Source organism: Stenella coeruleoalba (genome assembly GCF_951394435.1).
Source record: "Stenella coeruleoalba genome assembly, chromosome: 4".
Lineage (NCBI taxonomy): Eukaryota > Metazoa > Chordata > Mammalia > Artiodactyla > Delphinidae > Stenella > Stenella coeruleoalba.
Genome location: NC_137149.1, coordinates 4,588,662 through 4,612,969, shown reverse-complemented (window position 1 = coordinate 4,612,969; position 24,308 = coordinate 4,588,662). Strand labels below are relative to the sequence as shown.

Below are 24,308 nucleotides of genomic sequence, written 5' to 3'. Positions count from 1 at the left end.
AGAAGCCCGCGCACCGCAACAAAGACCCAACAACGAAGACTCAATGAGCCAAAAATAAATAAATAAATTTAAGAAATAAGCAGTCTATCTCCTTCCCTAGGACTTTCAGTGCTCTACTGTTGCCCTCATTCTATTTAAGGCATGCCTGTCCTCTCCACAGTCCCTGAATTTCCAAACGGCATAACTACGTGCTCAAACAGAAAAAACAAAACACCCCCAAACCCCAGTCGTGGCTTGCAAAACAAAACTTCTCACAAAAAGCGATATGGTTGCACATTTTGGACCTTTTCTATGACTTAATGTAGGTTTCCTCAGAAGAGTCTCAGTGATCCAGAGACTCTTCTTTAATGCTGGGTGGTCGCGCCTATTACCATTTTCCTCGGATATATGTATCTAGAGAACTTCTGTGTGCGCTCAGTAATATTTAATGGCTCCGCTACCGTCACCCAGGCACGAAGGCACAACTAGAGCACAGTGGATTTTTTGTTTGTTTGTTTTGTTTTTACGGTATGCGGGCCTCTCACTGCTGTGGCCTCTCCCGCTGTGGAGCACAGGCTCCGGACGCGCAGGCTCAGCGGCCATGGCTCACGGGCCCAGCCGCTCCGCGGCACGTGGAATTCTCCCGGACCGGGGCACGAACCCGCGTCCCCTGCATCGGCAGGCGGACTCTCAACCACTGCGCCACCAGGAAAGCCCAAGGCACAGTGGATTTTACTCTCACCAGAGAGGCCGTCTAGTACCAGCTCCCGGGTTCAATGCCGCCAAAGGGTCCACCTGCTCTACCTCTTGGGCCGGTGCCCCGCGCTAACGAAAGCCTCCGCGCGGAAGCGGCGGGCGGCCTCCAACTCCCGCCCGCTCACTGACAGCCATGCTCCTGCCAAGACTCAAGCTCCGCGCGGCCCGACGCTCGCTTCTAACGGCTTCCCGCGCCCGGCGGGCCTCCGGCGGAGCCTCACACCCCCCAGCCCTCCACCTCCCCAGCCCCTGTCACTGTCCCAACGCCCGCGGTCCCGAGAGCCCGGAGGAGGCAGGGAGAGCAGCCGCCCCCCAGCTGCAAGCCAAGGGAACCCGCCTCCACCTCCAGGTCCGGGGAAGCCCCACCGATACGTCGGTGAGAGCGCCGAACGCGACGCCCGAAGCTTCCGGAGACCTTACACGTCCTCAGCAGGCACACGCCCCCGCCGAAACGGCTCTTCGGCCCTCTCGCGAGAGAGTGCCTGGTGGCACCTCCTTCCCTTCAGCAGTCTTTCTCTCCCCGCCCCCAGAGTGCTCGCGCGGCTTCCTCCGGGGGGCGGGAGCCTTGGACGTGGCGGGGCCCGGCCAGCCAGGGTGCCGGGCCTGGGGCGCTCTGCTCGGCCTCTCGGCAGCTGGCCCTCCGCGCCACCTTCAAGCCCCCGACAGGCCCCGTCCCTTCCCAGGTAGACGGCGCAGGCCTGAGTGACGCCGGGGTGGAGCCGCGGGCCGGGCGAGAGGGTCGGCGAGGCTGGTCTGGGGGGACGCCACACCTGCGCGGGGCGGGGTGGGGCGGGAAGGTGCGCACGCGCGCTGGCGGCCCGGAGGGCGGTGGCTCCCGGAACGTTGAGCGACGGAGCCCGCGGACTGGGCGAGCTCGCCGACGGTGGCGTAATCTCCCAGCCTCTCTGCGTCTCCTTTCCTCCGCCTCGGTTTGGGGCGGGGCAGGAGAATGGCTTCGGAGATGGAGTCGTCGCTCGAGGCGAGCTTCTCATCCAGCGGTGCGATGTCAGGGGCCTCAGGGTTTCTGCCTCCGGCTCGCTCCCGCATCTTCAAGATCATCGTGATTGGCGACTCCAATGTGGGCAAGACGTGCCTGACCTACCGCTTCTGCGCCGGCCGCTTCCCCGACCGCACCGAGGCTACTATCGGGGTGGATTTCCGAGAACGAGCGGTGGAGATTGATGGGGAGCGTATCAAGGTGAGCGGATGACAGACTGTCAAGGAGGAAGGCTGTCCCGGGGATGACAAGGGTCCCAGCCGCTGCGTGGGTTAATTGCTGGCCCGGTGCGGGGCGTGCGCTCCATCTTTTCAGACGCTGGTGTGGAGATGGGAGTTGGGGATTGGAAGGATCTGTATATTGCAAACTTCTAAGGCAGTGCTTCTCCAACTTTGATGTGCATGAGATTTGCCTGGGGATTTTTTTTTTTTAAGTAAATACAAATGCTAATTCGGTCATGTCTCAGGTGTTGCAGATGCAGCTAGTCTGTGGACGACACATTGAGTAGCCAGAGTGTAGGGCGTATCCACTGACTCATGGGCTGTGTCTCACATGCTGGGAGTTAGTGAAGTAAAACCGAAGGAAAAACAGTGAAATTTCTCAAGCATGGGAAGTTCATTTAGGAAATACTATTTGTTAAACATTCATGTTAGCACTGCCCTAGGTACTGTGGAAGTAATGCCCCTTTGCCTTTGAGGAAGTCCTTAGATCTTCTTTTGCATACAGTTTTGTTACAGTAGTTTTGGTATGACACTGAGTTGTTGAGAAGAACCTGTTTTCCTGCAGAAACATTCTGTAATTTGTACTTGGTTTCTACTTGGGTTGCCAGAGCACATTCTCAGTGCCACCCGCTTTCAAGTCTTATTGGTGGTTCCCGAGACTGGAGGCACAGTAACAATGGAGAAGGTAGTAAGCCCAAGGCCAAGCCTGGGGTTCTGAGGGGTTGCAATGGGGACGTTGGAGAATAAGGATCAGTGACAGGGCTGAGGCCTCCTGATGATGTAATCCTTAGACACACTTCTTGAGTCTGAGCCACCACTAACCCCTCAGCTACCTGCTGATACCATCCCTTAAAACACGTGGACCCGAGGAACTGCTCTGCCTTCCTTATACTGCATTTATTTTTTCACTTTAAATTAGGATGTTCATCTTTACCTCAGTCCCCCATGGGGAAAAAATAGGCTCACTTCATTCCCATCCTCACATCCTTGAGGCACAAACAATTTATTTTTTAGTTGCCTAACCACTGCCTCACCTTCCCACCCCCAAAGGGGTTTTACTGCTAATGATAGTAAAGGAGAAATAGGTTTGAAAAGACATCAGTCTTCTGTAGGCCCTTTTGCCTTTTAATCTTTTTTTTTTTTTTTTTTTTTTTTTTTTGCGGTACGCGGGCGTCTCACTGTTGTGACCTCTCCCGTTGCGGAGCACAGGCTCCGGACGCTCAGGCTCAGCGGCCATGGCTCACGGGCCCAGCCCCTCCGCGGCATGTGGGATCTTCCCGGACCGGGGCACGAACCCGTGTCCCCTGCATCGGCAGGCGGACTCTCAACCACTGCACCACCAGGGAAGCCCCCCTGCCTTTTAATCTTCACTTTAATTTTTCATTGTCCCATTCAAGCTGTGAGTGGTGGTCCTTTGGGTGCACCGTATTAGTGAGTTAAGAAAGATTTGTATACATTGCAAAGAAAAAGTAGAATAAGAGGCTCTTTAACATCAGAATTAAGTTGGGCCCAGGAACCTTTAGGGGAGGAAAGTAGTGGGACTTCTTTCTGAGGTTTGAGAGGGAGTTTGTTTGGGAGAAGAAAGAGTTCTGAGAAAAAGTGCATGGGCTTTGGCGCCCAACTGACCTGGCTCAAATCTGAACCTATGAAAGGGCTGTGTGTCCTTAGTAGATGATCGCTTTGCCCCAAACTGTCCCAATTTTAAAACTGAAGTCCCACATTCCCAGGAGCTCCCTCCGTCTCGGGCAAACCGGGGTGGTTGGTTACTCTAGTCGCTAAGCAGTTTCCTTAATCTTTCGGAGACTGTTTTCTCATCTGAAAAATTGGGATAATAGTACCACATCAGGCTAATATGAAGGATAGATGAGAACATATATAAGGCACCTGGCTCCATAGTTGGTCATCTTAAGAAGATTCTTCTTCCCTGGTGGTTTAACATCACTTTTTCTCTTTGGCACCATCAGTTCTGCAGCTGCACAACCAGAGAATGAAACAGAGATAGAGCAGGGCATAGGCACACAGCTGAAGGGAAGAGAAATTCCCCTCACATGGAAGCAGGATAATAACAAAATAGAGGGGATGGAGGCAAGGGAGGAGCTGGGGTTCAGTGGCCCTTTACCTGCCTCCGGGTTGCCATTTATACTTTAAGATCACAGATGAATCAGGTGCAAATTTAAGAAATACTTACAGCATATTAAAAGTATATAAAATATGTCCAGTGCGTAACATCGAAGGCTTAGCTACTGGTATAGCTAAGTGAGATACTGTGTTAAATGTTTTGTGGCCTGGAAATTTTTCAGAGAGCATGTCTTACAGCATGCTATTTCAGAATCACTTAAAATGTTTTACGAAATGTAATTAAGTCTATATGTGTTAGTCTGTCCTAAGTGCTATATATGTATAATTGAAAGAGTAAGATCTTGTTTGCAGAATTTTGGAAGTTAAATAAAATTATAAAATTAATTCCCTCAATAAAAATACATTTGATTTTCAAATCGAGGCTCTAATCCTTATGCTCCTTCCTTGTGTGTGTATCCTCATAGCTGTACCCCTTTCGTATCAGCGTGTGACGACGGCAGACACCAACAGAACCATTAAAGCCTAGTGTTGGATTTAATCTCTTTCTCAACTAGGGATCTTCAGTTCCTATTTGAACTTTGAGATAGCTTACTTGTTATTTGTAGGGATATGCAATTTTCCCACGTTAATATTAACTAAAGGAAAGCAACCAGGACTTCCTGCCCCATTGGTCAAACATTTAATGAGTAATTGTTGGAAAGAAGACATTTTGTTAGGCACAAAGAATTATGATTCAGTGCAGGAATCAGCAAACCATGCTTGAGGGCTAAATACGGTCTGCTCCCTGTTTTTTTAATTTGTTTTTCTGTTAGTTTTTTTGAAGTTGGAATATGGTTGACGTACAATATTATGTTAGTTTCAGGTGTACTACACAGTGATTTGATATTTGCATACTTTATGAAATGATCACCACAATAAGTCCAGTAACCATCTGTGCACCGCTGCCTGTTTTTATATGGCCTGCAAGCTAAGAATGATTTTTACATTTAAAAAAAATAAATTGATTTATTTGGCTGCGCCAGGTCTTAGTTGCAGCACGCGGGATCTTCTAGTTGCGGCATGTGGGGGGAGCTTTTAGTTACGGCCTGAGAACTCTTAGTTGCGGCATGCGGGATCTAGTTCCCTGACCAGGCCCCTGCGTTGGGAGCACAGAGTCTTAGCCACTGGACCACCAAGGAAGTCCCGATTTTTACATTTTTAAATGGTTGGGGGGGAAAAGATCGAAGGAATAAGATTTCATGACAAGTGAAAATTTTATGAAATTTAAATTTCAGTGCCCCTAAATAAAGTTGTACTGAAACACAGCTCGGCTCATTTGTCTACATATTGTGCTTGCTTTTGCACAACAGTGGCAGAGTTGAGCAGTGGTTGTGGTAGAGACTGTTTGGCCTGCAAAGCTAAGACACACAGAAAAAGTTTGCTGACCCTGATATACTCCGTAGATGATTCGCTGTCCTAGATAGGGGTAAGATTTATATACCTAAAAAGATGACTAGCAGGGCTTCCCTGGTGGCGCAGTGGTTGAGAGTCCACCTGCCGATGCAGGGGACTCGGGTTCGTGCCCCGGTCCAGGAGGATCCCACATGCCGCGGAGCGGCTGGGCCCGTGAGCCATGGCCGCTGAGCCTGTGCGCCCAGAGCCTGTGCTCCGCAACGGGGGAGGCCACAACAGCGAGAGGCCCGCGTACCGCAAAAAAGAAAAAAAAAATGACTAGCAAAATCAGGCAGTAGGTGAGCGCCAAGTTATTGGTTTGGTTGTTGGTGGAAGAATCGTTCTCACTTGGAGGGAGATTTTGATGGGGAACGCCAGCAGGATGCTCCAGCAGGGTTAAAGGTTCCCGTGGGAAAGTGGCAAGTGAGAAGACTGCGAAGGTTTTGGTAGCAACGTTTCTGAAGAGTTTGGAAAACAGCTAGGATGTAGCTTGATTTTGTGTGTGTGGCAAAAACGTCCAAGTGTTCTAGGAAGATAAATGTGGCAGCGATTGAGGATGAATCCTGAGAGAGACTCGCTCTGCCCCGTGACCTGTTTTTCTATCTACATCCTCTCCTTTGGAAGTCTCTTGACTCCGCCTGTCACTTCTATGAGGATAACTTCCAAATCTTTGTTTGGCCCAGACCTCTCTCCTCCTCTGTCATTCTGCGTTTCCTGTTGTTTTGTAGACGTGGCTATTTGGATAATCGCTCCCTCCCCTCAAAGTTCCGAAGTGAGTTCCTCGTCCCTGTCAAATCTGCCTCTGCTGTTTCTTCTCGATGTGACCTAGGTGGTCCTGGTGTTACCCTCATCCCGGAGGCCTCGCCTCTCTCCTTTGCTCCCTAAATCCACTTAGTTTTCTACCTGGATGATTTCTCTCATTCACCCTTCCTTCGGAATCCTAGTTCATCTTTTCTACCCTCTGCTCTGTTGCAGCGGCTCAACTTCACCCAACCCCAGTCCTCAATTAATCTGTTTGGAACATTGTTGCCAAATGCCAGCTGAGTGTAGCACTTTGGGGAGAGTAATCTCCCCTGCCTCAGATGCTCTGAGTTTCTCCATTATTTCGTAAAGTTCCAACTTTTAAAATGAACATAAGGCCTTCCTTCTCTTGCTCCAGACTTCTTTTCTAACTTAACATTTTTTCCCCATTAATTTCCTTCAAGTACCCTATAGTCCAGCCAATTATTTCCTGATCCCTATGTTTTCCTCTTACATTTCCCACTATTTGCCTGGAATATCCCCCCTTTCCATATTTCACCACATTTAATTCTTCCTTATTCAACTCAGTGTGTCTGTATTAGGGATCTCCCTGCCTCTCATTCTCAATTCTATTTCTTCCTTCTATCAGCTTCCTTTAGCACCTTACCTGCGCCTTTAAACTCTCTCTCTTTCCTCATTGTTCTATATATGCATCCACCTCTTTTTTTTTTTTTTTTTTTTTTTGCGGTATGCGGGCCTCTCACTGTTGTGGCCTCTCCCATTGTGGAGCACAGGCTCCAGACGCGCAGGCTCAGTGGCCATGGCTCATGGGCCCAGCCGCTCCGCGGCATGTGGGAATCTTCCCGGACCGGGACACGAACCCGTGTCCCCTGCATCGGCAGACGGACTCTTAATCACTGAGCCACCAGAGAAGCCCTCCACCTCTTCTATTAGGTCTACTCCGTCTTGCTCAGGACAGGGCGTGTGTCTGATAACCCCGCAGACGTCTTCCAGTGTGTGGCTCAGTTTCTAAACTATGCAGGACTTGGATAAGTGCTGCCTACCTGGTGGCAGCAGATCCACTGGTAGGCTGCTCTGGAAATCCGACTCGGCGTGTATAAGGGAAGCTAGTGAAAGAAAGAGGCGGTAAGAGAGGCATTTTGATGATAAAGCCAAAGGCTTCAGTAACTGGCTTTTGGTGATGAAAGGACTCACATGGCTGAGGGTGTGGGTCTGGTTGACTGGAGGTAGGTATGCCTTCAGTAGAGATGAGAAATACAATGTGGAAGATGGAATTTTGAGAGGCTCCGTAAAAAGTTTTCTCCTAGTCATTTCTTTGTTGAGATGGTGGTGTACTCAAATGGAAATGTCACATTCGCAGCCAGAAGTGTGTAATTGGAGGAGATAATCATGAATATGAAGTTGAAGCTGGAGAGCATAGATAGATGAGAACGAAATGCCCGATTTGGTTAACATGCACAGGGAGCAGAGTAGAGCTTTGTGTCATGGCGCGATGAAGATGATATGCAGTGAATGCTGAAGCCAAAGGTACATCAGATTATTTCCGCTTCTCCATTGTTCTGTCGTGATCTTTATTAAAAGTAATCTAATGTTTATAAGTCAAAGCATATTGTATAAGACATCATCTCACACCTTACCTTACTAGAATTAAATTGATAATTCATCTTCAAGCGTGGTGATGGGGCTTCCCTGGTGGCGCAGTGGTTGAGAGTCCACCTGCCGATGCAGGGGACGCGGGTTCGTGCCCCGGTCCGGGAAGATCCCACATGCCGCGGAGCGGCTGGGCCCGTGAGCCATGGCCGCTGAGCCTGTGCTCCGCAACGGGAGAAGCCACAACAGTGAGAGGCCCGCGTAAAAACAAAAACAAAAACAAAAAACGTGGTGATGGTGGTTAGGGAGATACCACATTGGTCCTCTTGATTTGCTTTGCATTGGAATTCGGAGAATGAGAGTATTAACTGTTGGGGTACCCTAAAAAGAATCTTAATTTGTGACTCCTTAGCTCAGAAAACTTTAGGATGGGTCTAGTCTGACAGAGATTCTGTATGGCAGTGGTTTGGTGAGGCCGGTATGGTACAAGCAATACTCATTTTCATAGACCCAAGCCGTTCTACTGTCTGAAGTATCCCTGGAACCAGGCCGGGGTCCCATTCTTCTTCCAGCCTGATTTCAAAAGCCTGTGGTTCTTGTACCTCGTCTTTGAAGGTGGCAGCGTTGGTGTGTGTACTCAGGTGGTGAGATGTGATAGAATTATTTACTTTCCAGGAATCTTTAATCAGTAATCAAGATCTTTTGCTTTAGAGTCTGTGTCAGAACTCTACTCAAAGTAACAAAGCAAAATGAAAATTATTGTTTCACATAACTGGAATCCCGGAAGTAAAGTTCTCTTTCTGCCAGTTCCAACACCAGTTCTGCAATGGAGACTCCGTGGTTCTGACTGGGGATTGTGACACATGCCCATCCCTAAACTGTGGTGGTGATGTGGAGACGGCAGTGCTGGAATTTACAACCCAGGGCTCCCAGCTCTTGCTTCCTTTCTCTCCCTGCTTACTCTCTTCCTATTCCTTTCATTAGGCTATAATTCAGTTCTTCCCTTGAAGTATTCCTTTCAAATAGTCACACAAAATTTGTTACTTCTCCTTGTTAGGGCAGCTAAAAACCCCTAAAATTTAAAATAAATTTTAAAATTTGCCATTTGGATCTATACATCAGATATACATATTTCTACTCTGTATACCCAAAGCAAAAAGAGTTCTCTTGAAATGTTACTTACACTCCTTATGATGTTGATTTACATCATCAAGTTGTTAATAGAAGCTTTTATGTAATTACCAGATGATCTTTTATATAGGCTGCTTAGAAGCAAAAATAATAAAAACGTGTTCTTTGAAAGAACAGGGGAAGAGGAAATTTGATAGCTGATCAAACAAAGAAAGGTCGTCTGGGTTGATACCTTTATCCTTTTCAGTCAAGCAAAAAAGCATTAAATCAGTTTAGCCAGGTCATTTCCCATTTTGGTCATAAAACTACTAAAAAGAGCTTTCATGAACAGTAAGAATCTGCTCTTTGGGACTTCCCTGGTGGCGCAGTGGTTAAGAATCTGCCTGCCAGTGCAGGGGACACAGGTTCGAGCCCTGGTCCAGGAAGATCCCACATGCCGCGGAGCAACTAAGCCTGCGAGCCACAACTACTGAGACTGCGTGCCACAACTACTGAAGCCCGCATGCCTAGAGCCTGTGCTCCGCAATGAGAGAAGTCACCGCAGTGAGAAGCCTGCACACGGCAACGAAGAGTAGCCCCCGCTCACCGCAACTAGAGAAAGCTTGCGCGCAGCAACGAAGACCCAATGCAGCCAAAAATAAATAAATTTATTTAAAAAAAAAAAAAAAAAGAAAGAAAGAAAATAAGAGGACAACCTACAGAATAGGAGCAAATATTTACAAATCATATACCTGACAAGGGTCTAGTGTCCAGAATCTATATGTGTACATGCACACGCACACGCACACACTTTATCAATAATAAAAGGAAATAATTAAAACTGGGCAAAGCATTGAATAGACATTAAAAAAAAAAAGACTCTGCCCTTAGTATTTAGCAATTAGGTTGTCATTTTTGTTGGAGCTTGATATTGGAATTTAAAGTAGAGATTCATGAAATATTATTAATGTATATTTTATGTTACCTTTATGATGTTTAAAATGGGAGTAATATCTTGTAGAACCACCTATGAGCCATTTTCTTTCTTAAGATATTATTAAACTGGGAAAAATTGCTTTGAAAATACTTCCTAACTTAATATTTCCCAGGACGAAAGCATGTCACTTCCTTAGGTTCCAGAGTGTCATTTTCTCTTTTTTTTTAAGCGTTGTGAACCACTCCACTCATAGCTAACGCTCAAGATGTTTCTAGGTTATCGTGAGGTTTGTTCCCCACTGGGTATCTATATGTGTCTCTCTCTTTCAGTCAAAGCTTTCTCTAGCCTTCTGTGGCTGACAGTTTTTATTAGTTGTCCTGTCCTTTCTTTGCCGGGTCTCTCACTGCTCCTTCCGCAGCCCGCTTGCCCTCACCTCAGTGTCCTGTGCAGACCTGAAAGGCAGCAGGCAGCGTGACAGTGTGTCTGTGTCCTATGCCTTCACTGGTTCTAGCAATTCGGTGAGTGAAATTTTGAAGCTTCCTTTTAGCTACACTCGGCCCTCCAGGGGCAAATATATCCATGGGGAAATATTTGAGGAAAAAAAATTCCGGAAAGTTCCAGAAAGCAAACCTTGAATTTGCCCACTGCTGGCAAGTATTTACATAGCATTTACTTTGCATTAGGTATTATAAGTAATTTAGAGATGACTTAGAGTATTCGGGTGTGTGTAGGTTAAATGCCGGCACTACGCCGTTTTATATAAAGGACTTGCGCATCCGTGGATTTTGGTATTTGGGGGGTGCTGGAACCAATCCCCCATGGATACTGAGAGACAGCTGTACTTCTTTGTGAGTGCCTCACTTAACATAGTATTTACTTTTACGGTTCTCCAATAAAGTGTGCAGAGTTATTATTTACGACTTCTTGTTTCCTGGGAGTCTTGATATGGTTAGAATGTTTTGAGCAGGACTGATGGGAAGAGGGTTACGTTGAGTCAGTCCTAGCCTAAAACAAGCAAGTGGTTTTCTTAGGGATAAACATCCTAATCATCACCACTTGCATTTATTGAGGACGTCTACGGTTCTTTGAGGCAGGTCTAAATTCAGCATAATTTTTTTTTAAACTTTAGTTTGTTAAAACAAATAGAAAAAATGTATGTTTGTTGTGGAAAACAGAGAAAAGTAGAAATAAAGGGGGAAATTGCCTTAAAGACAACCATTGTTAATGTTTTGGTATATTTCCTTTTTGTATGTTTTTTATTATTCTTTTAACTTAAAAATATGCTCTGCTTAAAACATTATAAATCATTCTTCATCGAAATGATTTTTTAAAATTAATTTTTATTGGCGTATGGTTGATTTATAATGTTGTGTTAGTTTCTGCTGTACAGCAAAGTGAATCTATTATACGTGTATCCACTCTTTTTTAGATTCTATTCCCATATAGGTCATTCCAGAGCATTGAGTAGAGTTCCCTGTGCTATACAGTAGGTTCTTATTAGTTATCTTTTTATATATAGTAGTGTGTCTGTTTCAGCTCAAATCTCCCAATTTATCCCTCCCCCCCGCCCCCCGCTTTCCTCCTTAGTAACCAGAGTTTGTTTTCTATTATACATCTGTCATCTGTGACTCTATTTCTGTTTCGTATATAGGTTCATTTGTATCCATCGATGAAATGATTTTTGAATACCTGAGCTGCAAGAATGTTACTAAAAAGGAAAAGATCTGTTCCAGTTTCTCTGGACAGCTTTTATGTAGGTCATCCAAATTATTCCCCAAATCTCTTTCTGAATGTTAAAGAGACGGTTTGAAGTGGGTTTTGTTTTCTCATTCTAAAAAACTGAGATATTTAAGATTTGAAAATATACAATTCAGTGGTTTTTAGTATATTCACAAGCCTGTGTAACATCATCACTGTCTAACTCCAGAACATTTCATCACCCCAGAAAGAAACCCTATACCCATGATCAGTCACTCCCCATTCCTCCCGTTCCCTCAGACCCTGGCAACCACTAATCTACTTACTGTCTCGAGGGACTTGCCGTATAGCGGACATTTCATATACATGGAATCTTACAGTGTGTGGCCTTTTGTGTCTTGGCTTCTTTGGCTCAGCATAATGTTTTCAAGAGTAATCCATGTTGTAGCATGTGTCAGTACTTCATTCCTTCCTATGGCTGAATAATGTTGCATTATATGGACATATTTATTGATCCATTCATAAGTTGGTGGACATTTGGTTTGGTTCCACCTTTTAGCTATTATGAATAATGCTGATATGAACATTGGTGTACAAGCTTTTGTGTGAACATATCTTTTCGGTTCTCTTGGATATACACCTAGGAGTGGAATTGCTGGGTCCTATGGCAACTGTCTCTCTCTCTCTCTCTCTTTTTCTCCCCTAATTTGTTGAAGTGAAACTCAAATAACATCAAAGTAACTATTTTAAAGTGAGCCATTCAGTGCATTCATAATGTTGTACAACCACCACCTTTATCTCGTTTCAAAATATTGCCATCACTCCAAGTAAGAGCCCTCACCCATTAACGTTTCTCCCCATTCCCCAGCCTCTGGCAACGACCAGTCTGTATTCTGTCTTTATGGGTTTGTCTATTTCGGATGTTTCATACAAGTGGAAGCATAGAAATGTGACCTTTTGTGTCTGGCTTCTTCTCAGCGTACTTTGGAGGCTCATCCCTGTTGTAGTGTGTGTCAGTACTTCATTCCTTTTGTTTTTTTTTTTAAGGTCTTTATTGAATTTGTTACAATATTGCTTCTGTTTTATGTTTTTTGGTTTTTTTGGCCACGAGGCATGTGGGATCTTAGCTCCCCAACCAGGGATCAAACCCGCACCCCTTGCGTTGGAAGGCGAAGTCTCAACCACTGGACCGCCAGGGAAGTCCCTTCATTCCTCTTTATGGCTAAGTAAAATTCTGTTTAACTTGCTGAGGAACTGCCAAACTTTTCTAAAGTGGCTGCACTTACATCCCCACCAGCAACGCATGAGAGTTCCACTTCTCCACGTTTCTGCAAACACTTGTTATCGGTTTGCATTTGTGTGATGGCTAATGATGTCGAGCAGCTTTTCGTGTACTTATTGAACATGTGTATATTTTCTTTGGAGAAACATCTATTCACATCCTTTGCCGATGTTTTTAATTGGGTTATGTGTCTTTTTATTATTGAGTTGTAAGAGGTCTTCAATATTTTGAATACTAGACCCCTAACACATGTATTATTTACAGATATTTTCTCCCATTCTTTGAGCTGTCTTTTCACTTCCATGATAATGCCCTTTGAAGCACATTTTTAATTTCGATGAAGTCCAGTTTATCTATTTTTTTCTTTTGTTGGTTCTGCTTTAGGTGTCATAGCTGAGAAACCATTGCCTAATCTAAGGTCACAAATATTTACCCCTATGTTTTCTTCTAAGATTTTTATGGTTTTAACTTAAATTTAGATCTTTCATCCATTTTGAATAAATTTTTGTATATGGTGTGAGGTAGGGGTCCAGCTTCATTTTTTGCATGTTGGCCCAGCACCGTTCATTGAAACGTCTGTGCTTTCCCTCACTGACTTGTCCTGGCACTCGTGTAGAAAATCAATTGACCGTAGATGATATGGATTTATTTCTGGACTCTAAGTTCTGTTCCACTGATCTGTATTTCTAATCGTATGCTGATAGTACACCGTGTAGCTTTGCAATAAATTCTGACATCTATAGCTTGAAACAGTTTTAGTTGTATGCTGAGTGTTTTTATTCTTAACATGTTAATTGGGATTAAAAAAAAGTATTTTTCTTAAAAAGGAAAGTTGTATTTTTAAAAAATTATAATTTAGGGCTTCCCTGGTGGCGCAGTGGTTGAGAGTCCGCCTGCCGATGCAGGGGACATGAGTTCGTGCCCCGGTCCGGGAAGATCCCACATGCCACGGAGCGGCTGCGCCCGTGAGCCATGGCCGCTGAGCCTGCGCGTCCGGAGCCTGTGCTCCGCAACGGGAGAGGCCACAACGGTGAGAGGCCCGCGTTACGCAAAAAAAAAAAAAAAAAAAAAAAAAAAAATTATAATTTACTTTATCAGTTCTTTGCGTAGTTAGTGTAGCTAGTCTATGAATGCTTATTTTATAGGGTCTGAAACTAAATTTTACTTTTACTGTTGAGGAGGCAAAGGCCTAGTGGTATAAGTAACCTACGGGTGGATACACAGTAGGTATTTAATAAATTTTTGTTGATTTAAATAGTCTTAGATGTTATTAGTTCTTAATTTGCTGACAACTGTTTGCTTCTACCTCTGATTTATTTGATACTGAGTCTTTATGGCCCATCTGTCAACTGTGTTGCTTACATCACAAAGTGGGTATTTTTTAACAAAGTACTTTGTGAAGTGGTCTCTAGGAGCGCATCAAGGCAGAACCTGTACTTTCCTGAGTAAATGCGACTGTAAGCGGTAAAGGTTTTAAACAGTGTACATAGCAAATAATTTTAGGATAGCACTGAGCTACATGTAAGAGAAATTCAACTATGGTGATTTAACCATGTAAGGTTTTATTTTTCTCGTGTAATAAGGAGACCAGGGGCAGCAGCCTGTACGGTGGTACGCCGTCAGCAGTATTCTATCTATGCTAGACTTCTGCTCTGTCATTCTTGTGTGTGGCTTTCTTCTTCATGCTTATAAAGTGGCTGCTGAGCCTCCCAGCATGATATTCCATTCCAGGCAGAACGGGTGTGGTGAGAGAAGTGCAAAAGGCACGTGCCAAATGCTCTGTCTTTTTTTTTTTTAAGATTTTTTTTAATGCCAAGAAATTCCTATGTATTTTTATTTATTTATTTACTTTATTTCAGATATCATTTTCCCCAACTCCCCCATATTTCCATTAGGAGGTATTGGAATATTTTTATTGGTAGAGATGTTTAGGATAGATAAGTGATTTCCTATTCATTTAAAATTTTCAAAGGGGCCTGGATTTTATAGGATGTGTATGTGTGTGTGTGTGTATATATATATATATATATTTGGGGGCTAGATCTCATGACTTTTCACATCTATCCTAAGTCTACTATTTTAAATTAGATGAGTGAAATGTAGCGAAGGGCATATTGTAACCAAATTTGCAGGAATTAGACACTTCACATGTTTGTTAAAACCTGGTATCTGTTTCTCTTAGCGTTTTAAAATCAATTTTTTTTTTTTTTTTTTTTTTTGCGGTACGTGGGCCTCTCAGTGTTGTGGCCTCTCCCGTTGTGGAGCACAGGCTCCGGACGCGCAGGCTCAGCAGCCATGGCTCACGGGCCCAGCCCCTCCGTGGCATGTGGGATCTTCCCGGACCGGGGCACGAACCCGTGTCCCCTGCATCGGCAGGCGGACTCTCAACCACTGCGCCACCAGGGAAGCCCTAAAATCAATTTTTGAGGTATAATTTTTCTAAACAAACTTGATTTACTGAAATTAAAGTGCTAGATTGAAGTCTTTGTTCTGACACTTGCATTAATGATGAGGTAACTAGACTAGTATCATGACATTTGGATCCCTTAAATAACACTGAAAAGGCATCATGGAAGGGAGCAAAGTAGTATAAGTGAAGAAGTAGGAAAGACCATGCAAAGGTGGTTAAAGTTTTCTGTATGTATAATTGGAATGAAACTTTCAGTTTTCCTCTTTTTTTCCCCCACTTCCAGATCCAGTTATGGGACACAGCAGGACAAGAACGATTCAGAAAGAGCATGGTCCAGCACTACTACAGAAACGTACATGCTGTTGTCTTCGTGTACGATATGACCAACATGGCGAGTTTTCATAGCCTGCCATCTTGGATAGAAGAATGCAAACAGCATTTGCTAGCCAGCGACATACCACGGATTCTTGTTGGGAATAAATGTGACTTGAGGAGTGCCATTCAGGTACCCACAGACTTGGCACAAAAATTTGCTGACACGTACAGTATGCCTTTGTTTGAAACCTCTGCTAAAAACCCCAATGATAATGACCATGTGGAAGCTATATTTATGACCTTGGCTCATAAGCTGAAAAGCCATAAACCGTTAATGCTTAGTCAACCCCCTGATAACGGAATTACCCTGAAGCCTGAACCAAAGCCTGCAGTGACTTGCTGGTGCTAAATCAGTCTTTATTGTACAATCTGATTTTGACTAAAGAAATACTTTCGAAGTGTGACAGTGATAAGTCATAGAATTTAATCTCAGATGTCATGGAGCATCCTGACACTTTACTGTTTATCATCGTCATGCTTATTTTTGTATCTTGTATCTACTTCATCAAGTTTGTCACTGCGACAACACAAGGAAAAAGTTAGTTTTCAGAGGTTGACGTGAAGCAGAGTTAGGATGAATCAGAACATCTTTCCATTGAGAGCCCCATGAGGAGGCTTCAAATGAGAGTATGATGGGATTTTAAGAGTCAGTGCTTGTTTAATCCTGTGTTCCTGCAATTGAAAAAATATAGTAAGGGTTTAGTATACTTACTCGTATGTGCTTTGAATGGGAAGTGTTCTCAATAGGATAAAAACTGGTATTTGCCTCTCCCTAGAGTTCTTTCTTTGTATTGTTAATGTACTTAAATGCATTATTATTGGTACATTTTAGAGCCAAGACTTTAGTTCCAGTGGAAGGAGAGAGCCTAGAATGTTTTCTGGTTCTCAGTCCATAAAGAATGACCTTTCCAACAGTTCTAGATGCTTAATATTTCAAATCACTATCAATCAGGTCTACAAAAAAAAAAATCATTGTTATTTTTAAAAGAGTAATTTGAATTGTTTTCTTACTAAACTCTACACAATATGCAAAAGTAAATCAGATAGTAAGGTGCTTTATACTTTATTTTGATACCTTTAAACATTGAAAAACTAATTGAAAGATTTGAGGAGATGTAATTTGGGGAAAAATAGCTAAACATGATTCCTGGCTACCACAAAAGACCTATTCCTGGCTTTTGGTCAAGCTGTGTGTCAGACATAGTATCTCTTGCTCTCCCCCGGCCCCCAATCAATTTAATGCCTAAAGGCTGAATAAACGAATCATCTTCCATTTGGATTGTAACTCTGAGGGCATACCTGTAATTGCTCTGAGTCTACATTTTATTTCTGTAATAGTACATTACAGTACTTCTGTTGTTTAAATCTTTAAATTTTTATGGTCACAGCAAACTGCTCCTCCTCAGTATAAAAAATAAATTAGATATTGAAAAATATCTAGTCTATCCCTTGGTGGTAGAAAGAATATTTCAAAAAGTTTTTTTAGCCTAATTACTTTTATTTTGAATTTAAGACTTTGCACATAGGAAATAGTAAGCTTGCATGTGAAGCTATTATGTGAATGGAATGTAAGCCATGAACTTTATCTGAAGTGTGCACATTGACTAATTCTGAAAGATTGCTGAACTTAATAATTTTAGAGGAAATTAAGCCAAAAGATGATTATACTTAAAATATTTTTAGAATGTGGGAAACCATTTAAATATGTGATGTAATCTAGTTTAGGATTTTTTGTGTAATCATGATGGTGGTCCTGACTGGATAATTTACTTATGAAAACAAGATAATTCTATTAAATGAACTAATGGAAAGTAATAATTACAGGAAATAATTATTCTGTTTTAAACATTAGAGCTTAAGGAAAAACAAATTGGCTTTGTTTGCTTTTAAGAAGATTAATCCATTTTTCTTATGGTAGAATTAAAAATGGTTTGACTTTGTCTAAATTAGTGTTGATTTGCAACTATTTTTATAGTAAAACAATGACAGCTGTTATAATTGTCATGGGCGGAACAGTTTTTTAAAGAAGGGAATCTGTTTATTGCTTATCAAAACATTTTCTAAAGTGGGGGAAGAAAGTTTACAGACTTTCCAAGCACTTTTTTTTTCAGTGCTGTTATTACTCATGTTTTTAAAAAGGTAATTTAACTTTATTTCTTTTTGTAAGAAGTTAGTAGTAAGTATCCTTTAAAGTTCTGTAAAAGGACTTATTTTTTCACTTTAATATTTATTTTAAAATATTTGTATCCCATTTGTAGTGATGTATTGTTTTAATTTTTTCTACATTTGTTTTTACTTTTAAAAAGAACATACTGATCAGTTGAATGGGGTAAAACTTTTAGATATTTTCCAGAATATTTATAAAACACAGACTATTGAGAAATCACTTACAAAATGGTGGCTATCAAACAACTAATTACTAATTTTTAAAGCACAAATCACACATTTTGTAACTCCTGTATGAATTTATTTTAACTGTGACCTTTAGTTGAAAACCTCAGCTATGTTTTGGAAAAGTCATAATTTGAGAACACCAAAGGAAACGAATCAGATTCTAGTGAAGTTAGCTATTCGTGACAATGCTGTATTGACAGTGTATTGCCAGTACATTTCCTCCTGAAATCTAAACTAGAGTTAAATAATTTTGTTATGGAAGAGCATCACTGTAACTTTGCCCTCATGAAGTTCAATAAACCAGCTTTGGCATAAAGAAATTGTGGTTTATTTTCGTTTGGTTACTAGGTTGAGCATAAAATAAAACACACACACACATCTCTGGTTTTCCTCTGGCTTCCAGGTAGTACGTAATCCATTAGAATCAAACGGACAAAAACTAACCCAATTGGAGATACGTTCAAGGCTACAGAGCTTTTCAGGAAAAAACCCTAAGTATTAAAATTAGCTGATAGGGTAGCTTTTTTATTTGTAAGGCTGAGTAATCCAACTTGTTTAAGAACAAACACTTCAGTGCAAACGGCACATATCACAAGAGCGGTCGGCATCTGTATATTTAAAGGTTGAAGAATTTAGCAGGATGAACAGCTGTAAAAAGTGAGAAGGAAGAGAAGGGAGTAGGTGACAGGTGTAAGATTACAGTTTCTGCATTCAGATTTCTGATTTAGTCAGGCTCTTTCGGCGAATGTTTTGTTTTTAGAGACTTTTTTTTGGCTGCGTTGGGTCTTTGTTGCTGTGCGCGGGCTTTCTCTAGTTGCGGTGAGTGGGGGCTACTCTTCGTTGCGATACCAGGCTTCTCATTGGGGTGACTTCTCTCGTTGCGGAGCATGGGCTGGAGGCTCGTAGGCTTCAGTAGTTGCAGCACACAGGCTCAGTAGTTGTGGCTTGCGGCTCTAGAGCGCAGGCTCAGTAGTTGTGGCGCACGGGCTTAGTTGCTCCGTGGCATGTGGGATCTTACCGGACCAGGGCTTGAACCCATGTTCCCTGCATTGGATTAGGGTTAGGGACTCTGAAGTTCGTGCTGCTTTCCCTGGTCAGTTTATTTCATATATGTTACTCTTCTGTTCACAAACACAAAATTACATTATTCATGAAAGATTGCTTTTTAAATAATCAGACAATAGGTTGGTCAAATCTTTTGGGGGGCAGACTTGCTAGAGCCTGTGTGGCAAATACTAATTCACTTCATTTGTTGGAATAACCTGGTTTATCAAACATTTGTGTTAGGCAGTGAGCTATGTAGATGAATAAGACTGTCCTTGAAGAACTTACAACGTAATATATAAACAAATAGGAATTCTACAGTGTACTGTGGTAAATGTAACTAAAGAGGCAAATATAAAGGATGATAAGCACAGAGACTGGCATGATCGGGTGGCTTCGATGCAGAGGAGGGAGTGTGCAGTGAGATGAAGGGGTGGTCAGAACACTGGGTGATGAAGCCAGCAAGGCAGGTTGTGACTGAACCGCCAAGTCACCATATGCAGTGGAATTAGGACTGACTTAGGTGCAGGTATCAGGAACTCAGGTCACATCCGTCTACAAGGGGGGATTTATTGTCAGGAGTCTGACTTGTCTGACGTTAGACTCCAGGACAAGGATGCAACTAGACCCAAAGAAGAGCTGGGATTGAGGACTCGGTCTCCTTCCTCTGGGCTCAGCTTTGCTGCCCACCTTCACTCTCTCTCTCTCTTGTAATTGGATTTCTCCACTCTTCTGGTTCACTTGGCAGAAAACATGGCCAGTAACCGCTTCTGAGCTTTTGCACGCTGCAGGCATCCAAAGAGAAATCGACCGAGTGTCAGTCCCAAGTCAAAATGTCTAGGGTGGCCTGGCCAGAGTCAGGTGCCCGGCCCAAGGTCAATGGCCAAGAAAAGATTACGGAATTTCCACATTTGGGGGGAGAAGGAATTTTGGGGAAGGGAAACAAAAATGAGAATAGCCACACAAAAACATTTGAGCTTTACTCTTTGGACAGTGGGTAACTAATGAAAGCATTTAAGCAAGGTAGTGAGTGAGACCGTCAGATTTATGCCTAAAATTCCAGTGGTGAGGGGAAGGCTATGTGGGAATGGAGCCATGGTGGCCAGTTTACTGTTATAGCCTAGAAGAAAGAACTTTCAGTGGGAAGTTGACAGAAGAATAATACCATACAGCACTTTTCTTCTTCTGTCTGGCTTATTTCACTTAGCATGATGCCCTCCAGATTCATCCACGTTGTCACAGATGGCAGGATTTCCGTCTTTTTAAGACAATAGGGACTTCCCTGGTGGTGCAGTGGATAAGACTCCAAGCTCCCAATGCAGGGGGACCTGGGTTTGATCCCTGGTCAGGGAACTAGATCCCACATTGCATGCCGCAACGAAGAGTTTGCATGCCACCATTAAGGATCCCGCCTGCCACAACTAAATAATGAATAAATACTTTAAAATGAATGAATATAAAAAAACAGTAATATTCCTCTGTGTGTGTGTGTGTGTGTGTGTGTGTGTGTGCACGCGCGCGCACACGTGTGTATCACATTTTCTTTATCCATTTATTTGTCAGTGGGCACTTAGGTTGTTTCCATACCTTGGCTATTGTGAATAAAGGCTGCAATGAATATGGTAGTACAGATATCTCTTTGAGATAATGATTTTGTTTCCTTTGTACACCCAGAAGTGGGGTTGTTGGATCATATGGTAATTCTATGTTTAATTTCTTGAGGTATCCCATACTGTTTTCCATGGTAGCTGTGCCAGTTTACATTCCCAGCAAGAGTGTACAAGGGTTCCCTTTTCCCCACATCCTTGCCAGCATTTGCTGTCTCTTGCCTTTTTGTTTTTGTTTTTTTGTGGTACGTGGGCCTCTCACTGTTGTGGCCTCTCCCGTTGGGGAGCACAGGCTCCGGACGCACAGGCTCAGCGGCCATGGCTCAGGGGCCCAGCCGTTCCGCGGCATGTGGGATCTTCCCACACCGGGGCACGAACCCTTGTCCCCTGCATCGACAGGCGGACTCTCAACCACTGCGCCACCAGGGAAGCCCTTGCCTTTTTGATAATAGCAATCCTAACAGGTGTGAGGAGATAGCTCACTGTGGTTTTGATTTGCATTTCCCTGATGATCAGTGGTGTTGAGCACATTTTCATGTACCTGTCGGCCATTGGTATTTCTTCTTTGGAAAAATGTCTATTCAGGCCCTTTTCCTATTTCTAAATTATTTATTTATTTACTTTTGCTCTTGAGTTGCATGAATTCCCTGTATGTTTTGGATATTAACTCCTTATTGGATATGTGGCTTGCAAATTTTCTGGGATTCCATAGGTTGCCTTTTAATTTTGTTGATGGTTTCCTTTGCTGTGCAGAAGCTTTTTAGTTTCATGTGGTCCCACTTGTTTATTTTTGCTTTTGTTGCCTTTGCTTTTGGTGTCATGTAATCATTTTCTTAAAGAAGGTCCACCATGTGAAAAAGATGTCAAGTCTCCCCAAACCCGGATATTCATCTGAAATGAATATATTCATTCCGTGGGATACCTGAGATCCACAAGTGGTTTATAGTGTTCCCAGCATTTATTTCTGCCAGTCTCTGTGCCATCGCATCTGCTCTAGGTTTGGCTTATTGACAGAACATCCAGTTTCTCAAGGCAGTAATTCATAAACTTCTTATGCAAGTGTAAGATTAGTAAATGTTGTCTGCTTTGTGGAATCTGTTATCTCATTGTATATCCACAGACGCCGTATAGCACACATTTAAAAATTCTGAAAACTCTGGGAGCATAATCACAAATGGTCACGTGTACCATAAACTAAACAAGGAGGCGCTCCCTAAGCCTTTGTCCTTCTTCCTCTTCTTTTCTGGCTGAACACCCTTTCCCTTTATTATTTTTTTTTTTCACCCTTTCCCTTTATGATCTCATCTTCAGAAGGCGCTTGATTCCAGAACGCACTTCCGGGGCCTGGACTTTGCCCCCGGATTCCTGTGGGCCATCTTCCTTTGTGGGTACCAGTGACACACCCAACTAAACAATATCCAAACTCATAATCCTCCTCCCTAAACTAACTTCGTTTCCTGTGTTTCTTCAAAACCTCCAGGCTCTATTGGAGGCTTCCTTTCCTTCACCTCCCATATCTCGTCTTCCACCAGGATCTACTGTTTCCACTGCTTCTGATCCTTGCATTTGCGCTCTTCTTTCTGAGAGGCCGCAGTCACTGCACATAGACTCTGAGGTCCGGCCATGTGGGGACTGAATCCCAGATGTTCTAACAGAGTTGAAACCTCTCAAGCCTTCAATGTCCTCTCATTTTTATTTATTTATTTATTTGTTTGTTGGCGGTATGCGGGCCTCTCACTGTTGTGGCCTCTGCCGTTGCGGAGCACAGGCTCCGGACGCGCAGGCTCAGCGGCCACGGGCCCAGCTGCTCCACGGCATGTGGGATCTTCCCGGACCGGGGCACGAACCCATGTCCCCTGCATCGGCAGGCTGACTCTCAACCACTGCGCCACCAGGGAAACCCTGCCCTCTCATTTTTAAAGGGGGCTGACGATAACTCATGGGGTTATTGTGAGAATTAAATGAGTTGATATATGTGTAATATCTAGTGTTGTGTAACAGATTTCTCCAAAGCTTAGTAGATAAAACCACACTTGTGTTATCTCTCACTGTTGCAGTGAGTCAGCAGTGGAGGTGCTGTCCGGCAAGGCAGTTCTGGCTTGGGTCTCTCATGAGGCTGCAGTCATCTAACAGCTGGGGTTAGAACAGCTGGCACTCCTCCGGATCTCCTTCTGTCTGGTATCTGAACATGGTGGCCTCAGGGTAGCCAGACTTCTCCTACGATGGCTGGAGGTGCCCAGAGCAGAGGCCCAAGATACACCTGCAGAAGCCCCAGGGTCTTTTCTCAGTTAGCTTATAAGTCCTGCTCTATTGGTCTTGAATGGTGATCACAAAACCCTGCCGGGGTTGAAGAGCAGGAGACATAAACTCCAGGTGTGCGTGGAGGCCTGTCAGAACACTTGCGGACCTTTTTTAAAACCATCACAGAGAGTGACCATAGAAATGTTTTGTACCATTCAGATGACTCACTGCTTATCTCATGGCAGAGTCGTTAAAAATTCGAACTGAAAGGTGTGCTGCACATTCTTCTTTCACAAAAAGACATGATGCACAGTATTGACCATTTCTATAATGACAAGTGTCTAGAATATATTTCATACTAAGGAATATGCTAACTTAATAGTTATTTTTAGGAAAACAAACACACTTTGTCTCTTCCTGGTGGGTGTTGGAAATGTTTCCCTCTGATACGCTTTTCTTTCTAAAGTCTGTGTCACCTATAAGAATTCTCCTGTGTGAAGAAATAGAAAATATGAACAGACCAATCACAAGTAATGAAATTGAAAGTGTGATTAAAAATCTTCCAACAAACAAAAGTCCAGGACCAGATGGCCTCACAGGTGAATTCTATCAAGCATTTAGGGAAGAGCTAACACCCATCCTTCTCAAACTCTTCCAAAAAATTGCAAAGAAAGGAACACTCCCAAACTCATTCTATGAGGCTGCCATCACCCTGATACCAAAACCAGACAAAGATACCACAGAAAAAGAAAATTACAGGCCAGTATCACTGATGAATATAGATTCAAAAATCCTCAACAAAATACTAGCAAACAATCCAACAACACATTAAAAGGATCATACACCATGATCAAGTGGGATTTATCCCAGGGATGCAAGGATTCTTCAATATATGCAAATCAATCAATGTGATACACCATATTAACAAATTGAAGAATAAAAACCATATGATCATCTCAATAGATGCAGAAAAAGCTTTTGACAAAATTCAACAGCCACTATGATAAAAACTCTCCAGAAAGTGGGCATAGAGGGAACCTGCCTCAAAATAATAAAGGCCATATATGACAAACCCACAGCAAACATCATTCTCAATGGTGAAAAACTGAAAGCCTTTCCTCTAAGATCAGGAATAAGACAAGGATGTCCACTCTTGCCACTATTATTCAACATAGTTTTGGAAGTCCTAGCCACGGCAATCAGAGAAGAAAAAGAAATAAAAGGAATACAAATTGGAATAGAAGAAGTAAAACTGTCACTGTTTGCAGATGACATGATGCTATACATAGAGAATCCTAAAGATGCCACCAGAAAACTACTAGAGCTAATCAATGAATCTGGGAAAGCTGCAGGATACAAAATTAATGCACAGAAATCTCTTGCATTCCTATACAC

At 43.1% G+C, this 24,308-nt stretch overlaps 1 protein-coding gene across 1 annotated transcript; it reads left to right on the top strand.

The window, feature by feature from the left end:
- The first annotated feature begins 553 nt into the window (after positions 1 to 553).
- RAB33B (RAB33B, member RAS oncogene family) lies at positions 554 to 18,331 on the top strand. The gene is made up of 3 exons (XM_079919629.1): positions 554 to 1,418; positions 1,636 to 1,933; positions 15,536 to 18,331. Exons 2-3 carry the CDS (start codon positions 1,685 to 1,687, stop codon positions 15,974 to 15,976), a joined length of 690 nt encoding a protein of 229 aa, XP_079775755.1. The 5' UTR covers positions 554 to 1,418; positions 1,636 to 1,684; the 3' UTR covers positions 15,977 to 18,331.
- The last annotated feature ends 5,977 nt before the right edge of the window (positions 18,332 to 24,308 follow it).

What these genes read in the sequence shown, in the direction of transcription:
- RAB33B (XM_079919629.1), top strand. Translation starts at nt 1,685, where the DNA reads ATGGCTTCGGAGATGGAGTCGTCGCTCGAGGCGAGCTTCTCATCCAGC. An exon ending in TTGATGGGGAGCGTATCAAG is followed by an intron (nt 1,934 to 15,535) that starts GTGAGCGGATGA and finishes CCCCACTTCCAG; the next exon opens with ATCCAGTTATGGGACACAGC.